We start from the raw sequence: 15,068 nt of genomic DNA, 5'->3' as shown, positions 1-15,068 counted from the left end.
AAGTTGCTCTGCTGCTCCACAGCAGAAGATAAAAACATTTCTAATGTGTGAATCCTGCGAAGGTGGGTCTTTGAACCAAGTCCTGCTTTGTTCTCGCTTTGATCACGATCATTATCACACCCTCTTTGCCCGTTTTGCAGCAGCGCGTCTCCGGTTGATTGCCTTGGTGGTGACACGCAGCTTCCGCATGCGTAGCTGCCGCAGCCTGAGCTGCAGGTCTTTGGGAAGTTTCCCTCCCTTCATCAAAAGCTCCTTCAGCCTCTCTTTGGGCATCTTAGTGAGGCGGAAATCACAGATTGTGGGGTAGTGGTCATACATGACCTGGCAGGTGCGGGAGGAGGGGAAGTAGCCCTCTGCGGTGGCCGTCACCCGATACTCGCCGGGGTTCAGCAACCGCCAGTAATCGCCATCGGCCACTGCAGAAAGGAAATAACAGAAGGTGGCATGAGGAAAAGTATCAGTGCAGTGGACTATCACAGTATACACAAACATCCAGAAAACCTTATTTTTTTCCTTTATTATAAAACATGCAAAAAGGGCCAACATTTTATCACGTTATCAGATTTCCACTTAACATCATGATAAAGAAATAATTAAAAATGTCCAGAATCTATTGACAGGCTATTGATGTTTAGTTGCTTCTGTTATTCTTACCACCAAAACTGATTCAATATCTGACGTGAAATAAAAATGTACCTGATCTAATGTGATGATTAATGTCATCGACTTTGATAACGGCGTCTGCTATTCCAGCCCCCGTATCCTTGTCGCGAACCACACCCTTAATACCACGATGCACCTAAAATAAACACAGCCTTTAAAAAAATTAAATAAAATGATAATCAAGCCGTTCATAAACTAAACCTATAAGTAATATACCTGCTCCATGTAAGTCAGCAGAGACTCCCTGTTGTTTTCCCACTCGATGGGAAGTTCGCTGGCGTGAGGAAATTTATCACAGGACAACTCCACAGTCACCTCGAAGCAGTTGGTGTGCAGATAGCTGAAGTCATTCATACCTGAAAGTAAAAAAGAAAAATATGACGAACTTTATTTATTCAATCCAAGTTATGTTTTGTGCTGAGGTTTTTCTGGTGTTGAGTTTATGTTTTTAAAGACATAGTCATGTTCAGCTAAATCAAACACATCTTTGGTCACCTGCTAGGAGAAACCCTAGTTTATCTGTTCTGACCCGAGAGGTTTCAGTCATATTTCAGCTCTGCTTTCAGAACAAAATGAAGCTAGTGAGGCTGATCTGCGCCTGTGAATCTTACTAGTAGGGATGGGTACCGGTATCCAGTGCCATGATGGCAACTAGCAAACACCGTCATAGTTACATGCTGCTGTCTTCTTGTTTGATGACAGATACTCCCTTCACCCTGGCCAAAAAGGCTAAAATGACCAAAGAAAAAGTGGAAAACAGTTAAACATGAGAGGTTTTTGGACAAAGTTTGTGTTTTTTCCATTGTTTAAGCACTGCTTCCAGCCAAGAGTGATACCATATATGCCCCATAGCTGCAGAAAAGGCTAACATTGTTATCTTTTTACAAAAAAACAGCTGAACATGAGAGGTTTTTGGACCAATTTTGTGTTCTCCATTCTTTAAACACCGGTTTGAGCACCGTTTAAGCACCGGCACCCTTTCAAAAGTACCGGTTTGGCACCGGTATCGGATAAAACCTAAACGATACCCATCCCTACTTACTAGGGACCTTGGAAAAAACTGTGACCTATTCTAATGTTTGTCAAACTACGTCTTTACTAATACATAGGTGTCAAAACCTGTCATTAAGGGTACAGAGGTTGTATAATATCGTCTTTATCCATTTAGTCTCCCCTATTTCACCCAAAGCATCTTATTTACTTTTAAATAGGTGTGCATATGTATACCATCAGTTTCAGAGCAACCAGGTTTGTTAGCAAGCTGAAAAACACTTTTAATATTTTGACAGCAGCACTTTGTAATACAGCCCATGACAAAGGCCTTAATTCCTCTGTAAATAAATGAAAATTAAGTGCAGTTATATTTACCTACATATACTGAAAGTCGGGGTCTCGAACTCCAGACCTCGAGGGCCAGTGTCCTGCAGGTTTTAGATACCACCCTGGGTCAACACACACTAAATCAAATGAATCAAATCACCTGAATCAAATGATTAGTTCATTTGATTCATTACCTCAACAAGACATGTTGCAGAGGTTGTTTAGCCATTTAAATCAGCTGTGTTGGATCAAGGACACATCTAAAACCTGCAGGACACCAGCCCTCGAAGCCTGGAGTTCGAGAGCCCTGACTTAAAGGTAGGCGCACCAGATTAACAGGGTAACAAATCAGTTTTTCACAGGTAACAAAGAAATGATTATACTATTATTAAATTTAAGCAGACTGAAAGTAACCTAGTAATGCATAAGTAATTTTAGGTAGTGAAAAAGTTAGAGTTAAGGTCACATCTGTCTGCAGATTCTGATGGTATTAATTTTGTCTTGTAAGCTGATAAAGGAGATAAACAGAATAAAAATTAAATGTTAATTTAAGAAACAGAACAGAGATTTAAGCTTTAAATCTGACTTTAAAAACACTCGTTCTTACTTCCAGGCACATTGTGCCAGTCGGCTCCATTGATGATGTTGTTGTATCTCAGGAAGTCCTTGTTGTGGCACGGCCGGCGGTCATGGTTGGACATCACCTGTTTTATATTACGTGTAAAAGTACACTGTTCACTCACTTTCTTTAAGGCGTTTTGTAGTTTAAGAGCGTGGAAGGAGCAGTCACCTGATTGGTGCTGGCGTACACTACCGCCAACCAGCGGAAGAAGCTCTCATCAGCGGTGGGCGTGTGCTCACGAGGCGCCCAGTCCCGTGTCATGTCGTATGGGTAGGTGACCACCAGCTCTCCACCGTGGAGGTTGGCACCCAGAACAAATGGGATGTTCTGCATCCAGCTGATGACAGCTCGGGTCTCTGACGCCACCTGATGTTAAAGGTGGCGAGTTTGTTAAAACTTGCAATCAGGGTAAACTCGACTCTGTTTTAGGTGACATTTTAATGGCAGTAAATAGTGGACGGTATCCCCAGAAAACATGATGCTGTGGATATCTGTCCACCTTTTTAGCTGTTTTACAAGCTCTAGCTGTTGTTTGTTCCACAAGAAACAAAGAAGCATCAATTATAACCCTCCTGCAGCTCCTTTCTTCCTCTACCCACTAGATGCATTTGAATTAAGACATCCTTCAATGTGTTGTATTGAGATTAACTTTGGGATCGCAGGCAGGAGGAAAGAGGAGACAAGGAGGCACAAATTAGCCATAAGAAACATTTAGGTATGACTCATCACAATCTAAGAGTGAAACCTACAAAATTACAGGAAGAAAAACTGGAAGCTTATTAAAAGGACTTTGTCCTATTGTTAGAAAAACTAAGTTTAAAATATCTGTTTTTATTTTAAAAAATTCCTTTTTCTTTCTATTTTCCAGTTTAATTTTTTAAATTACATTTTTTTAAATCTTTTTATTTGTTTAATGGTTTTTTAATTAATTAATTCATACTGAAAATCGTTATTTATCACCCAGACAGTCAGAGAATTTTAAAGTTAAAAATAAAATGTTAAATTTAGACATGTTTGGTTTGAACTATCCCTGCTTCTGAAAGCCTCCACATGACCCTGGTCCACGTGTACAGGTTGTTTTTACTGATGCCTTTTCTCAGGACTGAATCGATGTAAAAATACTATGACCCGTCACCGTCGTGTTTAAACCGTTAGGATTAAAACGCCATTAAAGTATCAAAGTTTTAAATCATTCTACAATAAAATATGAAATTGAGAGGCAGGAAAACAGGTGATGGAGATGTTTTTCGTGTGTGTGAAATGTGTGTTTGTCACTCGTGTGTCTCACAAAAGCTTCTTCGGTGGTGTACTGTTCAGGGATGGGGAAATAGTGGTTGATGAGTTTGGACCGGTCTGTCTCCAGCTCGATGGCGGTCCACATCACTGAGTTGAGGTCAGCAAAGTTGTGGTTCATATCGATGCCTTCATAGCTGTAACGTCCCAGCGACCAGCCTGCCAGCTCTGAGCCCTGAACGTCAAAGAAAACAGGATTAACTCCTTTCAGTTCTGGTAATTTATTACTCTCATGTCTAGTGCTGACATTCAGAGCTGACAGGGGAGTTTCCTGCACCTTTTTAAAAGCCATCTCATATCCATCGGGGTTCATGGAGGGCAGAAGGTGGATGCGGGTCTCTTTGACCAGGTGCACTATGCGCTGGTCTCCCCGTTTATACTCCTGGCAGATGTACTGCATGAGATTTAGCAGGAGCTCTCGTCCCAGCACCTCGTTTCCATGCATCCCTGCAACATATCGGAACTCTGGTTCTCCTGCAGGGGGCGCCAAACACAGAGATGGGAAGGCTGGCTCATACCAGACTTTTACTTGTCATTTGGTTAATGCCTTTAAAGATTTAAACACAAATCACATCAAAATCCTTTATGTGCAGTGGATATCATATGCAACAGCTTTTAATACATGTGCAGTTTGATGTTTTACATGCAGAGTTGCACAGATCAGTGGGCCACATACTGCACATTCAATGGCAGGTATCTCTGAAATGTCACATGTTATTCTGAGAAATGCTCATGAGGAGGACTCTGAGCTCACTTCACTGCTAACAACAAATACGGCACATAACACTCAGAAAGTTTTCAAACAGCGAGCTGTGCTGTAAGCAAATATATTTTAAATATGAAAATGGCTCCGAGGCTATTTAAAACACTTTAAAGCACAGATTTAAAGCTCACCCATCCATCCAACCTATAGAGAGAGATATATATAGTATAATAGCAGCTGGATAGCGTATTGGTAAGACTACACGCCTCTGGAGTGGGACTTTCAAGTTAGACTCTCACCTGGGGCATCTGTATTCAGCAAGGGTTCTAGGCTAGACCCCTCATGCTGCTCTCACAGCTAGAGATTGATGAGGTGCAGCACACATGCTATGGCAAGGGGGAGCCAGGATGACAGGTCGGGGGGGAGATATCATCACCCCTCCCAGTGTGGTGTTCTGGGATTATACCAGGGGACCAAGTATAAGATGAGTATGGGGGCAGATTTGCATTCAATTTCTTGTTCACACTATGTTTAAAGGTCATATTCTATAAGATAAGATAAGATAAGATAAGATAACCTTTATTAGTCCCACACGTGGGAAATTTGTTTTGTCACAGCAGGAAGTGGACAGTGCAAAAGTTATGAGGCAAAAATTAGAATACAATAAGAATAAATACAGTACACAACTGTACAGAATAGAATAAAATAAAATACTATATACAGTAGAATAAAATAAAATAAATATACAATAAGATAAAAATAGAATACAAATACAAATACTATATACAACTGAGTAAAAATACAACGATGACAGAAAGGATTATTGCACTTAGTATTATTGCATATGTATGGATGTGTGTGCTTGATCTGTTAAAGTCTTTATTATGGAGTCTGACAGCAGTGGGGAGGAAAGACCCGCGAAATCTCTCCGTCCCACACCGTGGGTGCCGCAGTCTCCCACTGAAGGAGCTGCTCAGTGCTGTCACAGTCTGCTGCATGGGGTGGGAGATGTTGTCCATCAGGGATGACAGCTTAGCCGCCGTTCTCCTGTCACTCACCACCTCCACTGGGTCCAGAGGGCATCCTAGAACAGAGCTGGCCCTTCGGATCACCCTGTTCAGTCTCTTCCTGTCCCCAGCAGAGATGCTGCCGCCCCAGCAGACCACACCATAAAAGATAGCAGAAGCCACAACAGAGTCATAGAATTTCTTCAGGAGTGGGCCCTCCACTCCAAACGACCTGAGTCTCCGCAGCAGGTACAGCCTGCTCTGCCCTTTCCTGTAGAGGGCGTCTGAGTTATGAGTCCAGTCCAGTCTATTGTTCAGATGAACACCAAGGTACCTGTAGCTGTCCACAGCCTCAATGTCCATACCTTGTATGTTCAGTCGTTGCAGTGGAGAATGCTTAAATGCTATAAATATGACCTCAGCTTCAACAAAGCCATCATGGTAAATGGCAAACGGCCTGCATTTGTATAGCGCTTTTCTAGTCCCTAAGGACCCCAAAGCGCTTCACACTACATTCAGTCATTCACCCATTCACACACTGGCGATGGCAAGCTACATTGTAGCCACAGCTGCCCTGGGGCGCACTGACAGAGGCTAGGCTGCTGGACACTGGCGCCACCGGGCCCTCTGACCACCACCAGTAGGCAAACACGGGGTTAGTATCTTGCCCAAGGATATTTGGCATGCCGCCAGGAGGCAGCCTGGGATCGAACCACCGACCTTCAGATTAGTGGCTGACCTGCTCTGCCACCTGAGCTACAGCCACCCTTATCAACAGCACCGTAAAATAAATCAGAGAAAAGAACAATGAAGAAGATGTGGTTAACCAAACAAGAGCACAGATTTAAACCCAAACAGACCCCAACCTCCCCCCGACTGACTTCAACATAACAACCTGAAGTGATTTTTTGGCGGGAAATACCCTACCTACCACTCTGCTGCCACGCGGGCTGAGTCGATGAGGCCAAAGAAAACATTTGTACACCTTAAAGCAAACGAGGGAGAACTCTGGACTGTTTATGTCTCACACAGTAGTGCACTGTATCTGAAGAAGGGCTGAAAGACACGGTCAGAACCAGTATACTGACCTGCTGACCTCTTAGTTTACTGTCTCATTAGGGGAGAAGCGGCATGGCAGCACAGCACCATGTGGAAGATTCAAGGTTTAGTTGAAGCTTTAGATTGGAGCTTTCTTATGAAACAGTGTCTGCCCAGATTAAACGGTAAATAAAACTGTAAATATTATAGACATCAATGAAAAGGCAAATTATGTTGAGGAATACTTTGACCTAGATGGAGCATGTACAAAGAGAAAAAAGAACAGGCTCCATGATTAACGCCTGTGGAACTCCAGATGTCATAACAGCTGATCTGCAGGAGTATTTTCTAGTGATAGCTGAGAAAATCCTGAGTTTAAGATAAGATTTAAACCAGTAAAGAGCCAAAGCCCTGACTCTTCACAGTGTTCCAAGCTCTCAATAAGTAAATAATGATTGCAGCTTTGTGCCATGTTTCTAATTAGAAATAAGAAGTTCAGCTTCTGAGAAGTAAATTAAAAAACACCTGTGAGGAGGAGGTGGACGTCATGAACACGCACAGAGCACCACTGCCATCCTCAGGGAATTTAGGGTCTTCTGCTTTTTTGCGTTGCACAAGGATACTCTGACATCCAGACTAGAGGAGTCAGGGATTAAAACCGGAAACCTTCTAACTAGTAAGACTAGATTAAGCTTTGATTTGTGTTAAAAAAAACCAAATGATTTCACTGATGAGCTTTTCTTCCTAGAGTTAAGCTTCCCTCTCCTGCCGCTTTCACATTTCTCTGTAAGTCTCACCCAGCTCGTGTTTTCCTGGATTGTCGGAGATCTCCATGACATAGAGCTTCAGCCCCATATAGCTCTTCCCGATGCTGTAGATGCGCGTGATGTCAGGGCACTCCTCTTGTACTGACTTCATCAGCTGTTAAAACAAAAAACAAAAAACAAAAAAACGTGTTTCACTGACACAGTATTTCAAAGGGCAACTGTTTTGTAGCCTCATTGGAAGTGTGTTAAGCTTAGATGATGCCCAGATAAAATTCAAGTGCATCATTTCAACCCATCTCAGCGGGAAACAAATGATATGTATAAAAATGTGGGGTAAATTATTTTACAAACGGATTATTAGAAATTTATTATCTGAAGGTTCCTCATTTAGTCTGAGTGTCTTTGAACCATCTGAAGTATTTATCCAACACTTCTTTTAGGAAATTGAAGTTAAAAAACTGCCAAAGAACGCATAAAATACACATACAAAGTAAGTTAGATGGCACAGAGAAACTTCTTGTCACTGAAGTGGAGTATAAACATTTCATACGTCTACATCCCATAAATCAGCCATGTCAGACCTCTGGCTATGTTTGGGGAAGGTGGACCTGTGTTTGCTTTGGTTGTTTGTTTTCTGACCGTCAGATTCAGACAGCTCGTAGTGGCAGCACAGTTCATTCAACAGAATGAAACCTCTGTATATTTGCTTTTGGTCAGACCAAGCAGACCACACACACATTAAAATGTTCAGGATATAAAACAAACACCTTTCTCATCTCCTTATAGTTGTGGTGTCTGAAGTCCAGCTTGTCTTTGGACTCTGTGGGCTCTGTCTGCCATGGATAGATACTGTTTGGATCTGTAAAATGGGAAACGTGTGTCACTTTAATTAAATACTTATATCTATATGAATGTAAAAAAACTATTTCCAGCTAGTGGCCTCTTATACCTGAGAGTGCACAGCCCAACACCTCAGCTCTCAGGCAGATGTGCCCCTTCGTCCCATTCTGGTACCAGGACTGTGGGTTGATCCGAATATAGCGTGCCACTGTGGAAGTGTTGAAGAGGGCGAGGACGGGTGTCTCTGCATCTTGGTTTCCTTCAAATATCTGCGACACAAGGACACATTTAGGTTAACGACCTATAATACAAATACGATTTTTTTAGTAATAAAAATATAAAATTGTACTGTAAAAACTATTTTCATAACTGAATATGAGCACATTGCTCTATCACTGCAAACCGTGAATTTTAACGTCAGTTTGTGCACGCTTGTCATATTTTGATCTCCTCTGATTTTCACCACCTGAATTCAAAAGCCCCGTGGGGAAAAAAAGAAAGAAAGAAAAAGGTTGGACAAAGCACATCTGGCACATCGTGCCAGCTGTGGCTGAGTCACACATGCCAGACAGAGCAGGGGAAAGAACAAACCCCAACAAATCTGCACAGTTAAACCAGTTTTTGAGTTTTCAATAACCGAACGTCACAAACTTTGCCCTCACACTGTAAAAATGAAATAGCATATAATCTTTAAATGTGCTGCGTCAACACTATGGACCAAACTTTCCTTTACAGGACTTTGTTGGAATGATGGTAACAGCTTGCGGGTAAATTAAACTCTAATGGCTTTTCCTTTTTTTGTCCATGAAGTGGGTTCAAGCTTCTGTGGTGGGAGTAAGAATAACGCAAAGTTATTCCACAAATACAAGAAAAACACCCCCCCCCCCCAAAAAAAAAAAAAAATCCCTAAAAGTCAAGTGATAGATCAGTTTGCTTATATTATTTTGGCCTGTATTCTTTCATAAACATGCAAAAGGCTAACCCGTTACCTTTAACAGATAAACCCGAGACAAAGAACGGCCTCGTGACTCCTTTTATAACCAGCTTAGAAAGTGAAACGTATACACAGAGTAGAGGGAAGATCAGAGCTCGGGTGTTCACTCACAGCCTCTTCAGTCCCGTTCATACATGGCTTCCAGACCAGTGTGTCATTGCTGAACTGCACCTTGTAGGTATGCACAATGTCCCAGCTGTTTGTGAACAGAAAACACACATCTGGGTTGTAAATATGGCACATGTGATATGACACACACTTTTTAACTTAATCAAGACATTACCAGGTTTCTGAAAAAGAGCACAAACTGAAGACGGAGCAAAGCCTGCTTTTATGTGTCTTAAATTAAGTAACATTGAGTAACATCTCACAGTAGGCAGACTTTGGGAACACTATCTTGGACTTCAAAATGAAACAATACTTCCATTCTGTCCTGAAACCAGTTTCCCAGCAGGCTTACTGATTTCTAACCCACCAGCACTGACCTCCAGATGGAGTTGCGCCCCTGCAGGATGACACCAGTAAAGCGAGTCAGCCGTCGAGCGTCAACCTCCAGCCACTGCTTCTTATCTCTGTACTGAGCACACCAGGCCCCATCATAGATATCTCCATCCTCTATTCCAGACTGCCACACACAAGTGGAATGCACAGTGTTTATGATGCTTCTGCAAGTATAGCCTGAAGTGCAGCGGTGGATCTTTTTTTAAATTCTGCGCAGTCACCTGGATGTTGAGTCGACCCCTGTGGGGACCCAGGCCTCGGCGCTTGTAGGACGAAGCCCTCAGCTGTGTGTCTTTGACCTTCAGTGACTCGAGACCCAGTGGAGGACATTCTGAGACAACCAGCAGGGCTTTATCAGTCATTTCACTTAATTATGAATGAAATTACAGGAGAAGGGGTGAATTCGAAGAAGTGTGAGTTCGAAAGGTAGAAGTCAGATTTTTTTAGAACGTTATTAAAAGACAGAATATCTGTGAACTGTCATTTTCTGATAATTTAGTGCCATCAGACAGAACACACTGTTGGAAAAAAGGGTTTTCTTATTTACACTGAAGCACGTTAGATTATTTTAAAATGCAGATGTTCAAATCAAACTTCCAGGAACTTGTGGCTCAGTGCGCTTTGACGCCCTGCATCAATATGTGATTGTATAAAATATTCAGCCGCATGGATGCATTGCATTTAAACAAACATAACCGTGCCTTGTACATATTTTACTGAACACATGCACACACGTTTCTCGTGAATAAAAAGCTGAGAGTTGACCCCTCAAAAGCATTTTTCACGTTTTTTTTAGCAGATTAGATAAAAAGGCAGATGCTTCCATACAAAAATCGCTTGTATGATGAATTTGGAAATGCTCATCATTATTGTTGACCTTTTTAGTGGGCAAATCTGAACCCCTCTGTACGAACGCTGAGCGGAAACATAACTATTATTCTTTTATGTTTTTAAGATTTTCACTTGTTCAAGTGTCTTCAACCCTGATGGGTTTACAAATTAAGTCAAAGGCAGCAGGTAGAAAACAGAGAAAGCTGAAGCACTGAGGTTTCTGTAAACCTGTTCACGGGCTCTGCAGCCGTGAGTCCTCGGACAGACTCTCATTGTCTGCTGGGTTCAGCTCGGTTCAAAATGCCTCCTCCTCTTAGGAAGCTTTATTAGCTGCTAAAAAGCGTTGGGCCAGAATATAGAAGTAGCATAAATGAATGCTAAATGTTGATGGCATTTCCTGTAAAGACCCTTTCCCCCTTTTGCCTTGCACTCCTGTAGGATCTCCTTCGAGTTGCTTGTGAGTCAAAATGTGTCTTTGTTGCTGCTGACCACGGGAATCCTGCCAAACCACAAATTTATTCTCAAACTTCTGAAGCGGAGCCAAAGACAGCTGGCAAACTCATAACGATGCCCGGATTACACTCAGCTTTGACTACATTAAAGGAATCCACAACTGAGCTGATTAACTGTGTAAATAAATCCCACCAGGAGTTTTTCTAGAGGTAGAAGAGCATTATTGTGCGTCTTTCATTGTTCTCCAGCACTAAAGATTTCATCTTTCATTTAAAATGAATGAAGCCATAGAAGATGTTTTCCTGACCCTGAATCTGACCTCTGTGCTGGTTTCCCATTTTTCCCAGACTCGCTCTTTGCTGCTTCCTGTTGTTCTAAAGTTCAAGTCAAGTCACACTCATATTAACTTATGCATCATGCTGCTGATGAATGAAGGCATGAAAACACCTCCGCTAACAACCAGGAAGAGGCAATATTATAAGTTTGACACGTACTTATTCTCAACATGCAACATTTTCTGTCATATCACTCACTGCTAATCTCACCCCAGCACTGTCTGACAGGCCTGCATGGATTTTAACGAACATCGGCTCTGATTTGACATGACATGACAGCTTGCCTACTAAGCATTTATTTCTAGCCAGCCTCCACTGAGCTAACCTTTGATCATTCCCTCTGTACACACAGATTATGCAGACAGATGCACTATACACACACACGCTTATTCAGCTGGCACGATTTCCAGTCTAGTACACAAATATGAGATATGTACTGTATATACAAGGGAATATGCACACGGCAGAAACCAGACTGTGCATAATCACACTAGTAACTACAAAACACTTCTATTCTGTGATGTGTGTTAACTACAGGGACTAAGTTCGGCTCAATCATACATGAGGGACAAAAATCAAGAGATGCTAAGAGTAAAAGGAAGCTAGAGGAAGATAATAAAACTCTTCAAATTGAAGTGAAGGAGGAGGAAACTCATTGTATATGGTACAATACATCATCGCTTATCGTGTTCCCAATGTAAATAAAGAAGACTGGCAGAAGCAGAAAGGTGAAATCTGTGAGCAGTTCAGCAAAAGTCTGAGTCTGCACTTTCTTCTTTTTAAGGGCTTCAATGAATCAATTTTGCGTTTGTATCATGAATACCTGTGTTTTTAAAAGTAGCTGCAGGTGGATGGAAGCTGCTGCCAGGCTTTAGTTTGAGCTTGCACTGAATGAGTGTAACACACAGCAGTTATACATCAGGCTTTACATATACAGTATGCCTCCATTCAGCACTGCCTTGAGTTTGATTGTCACAATATTAAACCCATAAATGGCTCTTATCTGAGCTAGTTTAGGAAATAGTTTGGTTTGTGGCTGCCTGGTGTGAGTGTGACCTGACAGCTTGACCTCTTTCAAGCAGGAAAAAGCAACCAAACCTGTCTGATGGGCATACTGTATACTTTGGGGCTAACCCCCGATACATACGTGGGGCTGTTTCTGTGGCCACTGATGGGCTCACTCTTTTTTTGACCTGGGGTTTTGCTCTTTCAGCAGCATTTGGCTTCTTGCCGATGACTTTGGGTTTCTTCAGGACCGTTTTGGGCTTCTTTGCTACCTTAATGCCTCTGGTGGACCTCTTTGCTATAAAAAAGCAAACCATTTGATACACAACAGGGCATGCATTCCTCATACCACATCAATATGCAATATTTTAGACAGGACACTTTACAATGGAACTTTGCTTTCAAGGAAAATAATAATAATAATGGATTGGATTTATATAGCGATTTTCTAGGCACCCAAAGCGCTTTACAATGCCACTATTCATTCACTCTCACATTCACACACTGGTGGAGGCAGCTACAGTTGTAGCCACAGCTGCCCTGGGGCAGACTGACAGAAGAGAGGCTGCCATATCGCGCCATCGGTCCCTCTGGCCAACACACCAGTAGGCAAGTAGGGTAAAGTGTCTTGCCCAAGGACACAACGACCAGGACAGAGAGCCCAGGGATCGAACCGGCGACCTTCCGGTTACAGATGCGATTTCCAACCCCCTGAGCCACGGGGCAATCGTGGCTCAGGGGGTTGGAATAGCTATATTTCAATCTCTTGCAGAGAACTAGATGAGACTCTCATATATTTCTATTAATAATGAATTGGTCTGCTTATTTTAACACAGAAACGGGAAAAAGCCCTGCACAAACAATCAAATTTAAAAATTCAAAAATATTTAACTATGGAGACAAGGCCAGCTGTTTCTTGGTGCTGTCCATCATTTTTTCATGCTATAATAATAATGTACGGTTTAATTTTTGAGGGTGAGATGACTCTTGCCAAGAAAGCAAACAAGATGTTACTCCCTGTGCCCCAAGTCTGTGAGACAGTTAACATGCACTGTCCTTCTTGAATTAAATAACGAGCTCAATAAACAAACTAACAACCCCTGCAGTAGATGTTCTGGATATGCATCTGCTCGCTGTGCAGTGGAATATTCCTGCATTACCAACATTACATGTGACTGGTTTTAAGAAGAGTTGCCTTCTGTTTTCTGCTCTCAGGCATTGCACAGCACATCTGGTTTTCATCAGCGGAAACACACGGCTAAAATGTTTCACTGCACCCTCTGCAGAATGTGGAACATCCTCCCCCAGCCCTCGGACAATGACTCTCCGACCGCAGATATGAAAACACTAACACAGTCCTTTTACACTCCGAGTATCTACAAAACTGTGGCTTCAAGTTGTTGTTGAAAGTCTGTCGCTTCATCAGTGATTAATGCGACCATGATTAGAGTTGGTAGACAGTTTGTTGCATCTAACTTTCAAAGCAGAATTTACATTGAATTAAAGTTTTGGCTGCTTTGTTCTCTTTCAGTGTCACCATGATGCATTTACACTGAAACTGCTTTACCACATAGGCTTTTTGCTTAAGGGAAAAGTAATGACCAGTAAAACCAAAGGACAATCAGTGGAGTTCATTTGCTCTCATGTAAGCTTTTCCATGAAGGAGAACCCTTTGAATTTAACAATTTGTCATCAATTTGAGATTAAACAGCATTAAAGAAAATGAAAAACAGAAATAAATATCAGTTTGTGTCCACTCACCCAACTCTGGAGGACCTTCTTCTTCTCTTTCAGTTGTTTTACCAGCAGCTTCACTCAGACTTTCTGGAGCTGTGGTGGGTTTGCTTATTGACTTACGATACCTAGTTGTGAATCCTGCGGTGGGAACCTCAGTGGTATTGGGTTTCCCTGCAGAAAAAAGGCTCTCAGTTGAAGTTAGAGCTGTGTTTAAAGCCACAGTGGCTCTCCTTGAGGTTGTGCCATCTGCAGGTCTGCTTATAACAACAACAAATGAGCCACAGTTCAGATAAAAAAGCACAGTGATGAGCAGAAATCCTGCCATAGCAACTCTCCCCTGCAGAAAACCTAACACGAACTTCTCATTCAACCTCTGTGACCAGCTGCTCTGCAACATCAAGTTCACAGCAATGCAAACAACTTCCTGTTGTGTGTATATATATATATATATATAGAAGTTAAAAAAATAAACTTTAGTATGATGTGTTTTTGGCTAAATTAAATAAGACTTCAAAAAGCTGAAAATAAATTGAGCCTTAGTCTGTGTGGAATTCTTTTTTGTTGAAAAAAGGATACAAATAAGTAATTGTTCATTGGTGTAAGAAACCACCACATCCTTCTTACATGCTGCCATTACAGGAAATAATAAAAGGCTCCAGAATCTTTAGAATAAATGACACTTTAATAATTTTCTGAAATGCTCTTGACTTGGTAAAATAATCAAAACAATTCTGGTGACAACAATCAGAGTAGAGGTACATTATACTTTTCACATTTGCGCTTTTATTTTGAAGGATTTACAAACCTTCCTTACCTCGCTGACTGACTGGATGCTCCTCTCCTCTGCAGAGCTGCTGTACCAACAGCCATGCACCAGTTTATTCAGGGATTAAACGCAGAGGCAGAGAATTACCAAAACATCTTCCAGAACTCGGGGAGGCAGGAAATTAAATGTAGAC

The 15,068-nt window shown here is 41.9% G+C and overlaps 1 protein-coding gene across 2 annotated transcripts; it reads right to left on the bottom strand.

The window, feature by feature from the left end:
• Window positions 1–23: 23 nt before the first annotated feature.
• Window positions 24–14,507, bottom strand: cpxm1b (carboxypeptidase X (M14 family), member 1b). Of its 2 annotated transcripts, XM_080900411.1 has the most exons (14): window positions 14,134–14,507; window positions 9,970–10,079; window positions 9,733–9,872; window positions 9,359–9,443; window positions 8,363–8,522; window positions 8,181–8,272; window positions 7,444–7,567; window positions 4,176–4,372; window positions 3,894–4,073; window positions 2,774–2,971; window positions 2,591–2,687; window positions 880–1,019; window positions 697–799; window positions 24–416 (listed from the first exon to the last, which is right to left on the bottom strand). In XM_080900411.1, the coding sequence occupies exons 1-14, from the start codon at window positions 14,504–14,506 to the stop codon at window positions 115–117; spliced, it is 2,301 nt and encodes a 766-aa protein (XP_080756537.1). In that variant the 5' UTR covers window position 14,507; the 3' UTR covers window positions 24–114. The 2 variants fall into 2 exon arrangements, with proteins under 2 accessions (XP_080756537.1, XP_080756538.1); XM_080900412.1 differs by lacking the exons at window positions 9,733–9,872; window positions 9,970–10,079 and having other exon boundaries at window positions 14,134–14,261.
• Window positions 14,508–15,068: the final 561 nt, after the last annotated feature.

Source organism: Rhamphochromis sp. 'chilingali' (genome assembly GCF_963969265.1).
Source record: "Rhamphochromis sp. 'chilingali' genome assembly, chromosome: 13".
Lineage (NCBI taxonomy): Eukaryota > Metazoa > Chordata > Actinopteri > Cichliformes > Cichlidae > Rhamphochromis > Rhamphochromis sp. 'chilingali'.
This window is presented reverse-complemented; position numbering and strand designations above follow the sequence as displayed.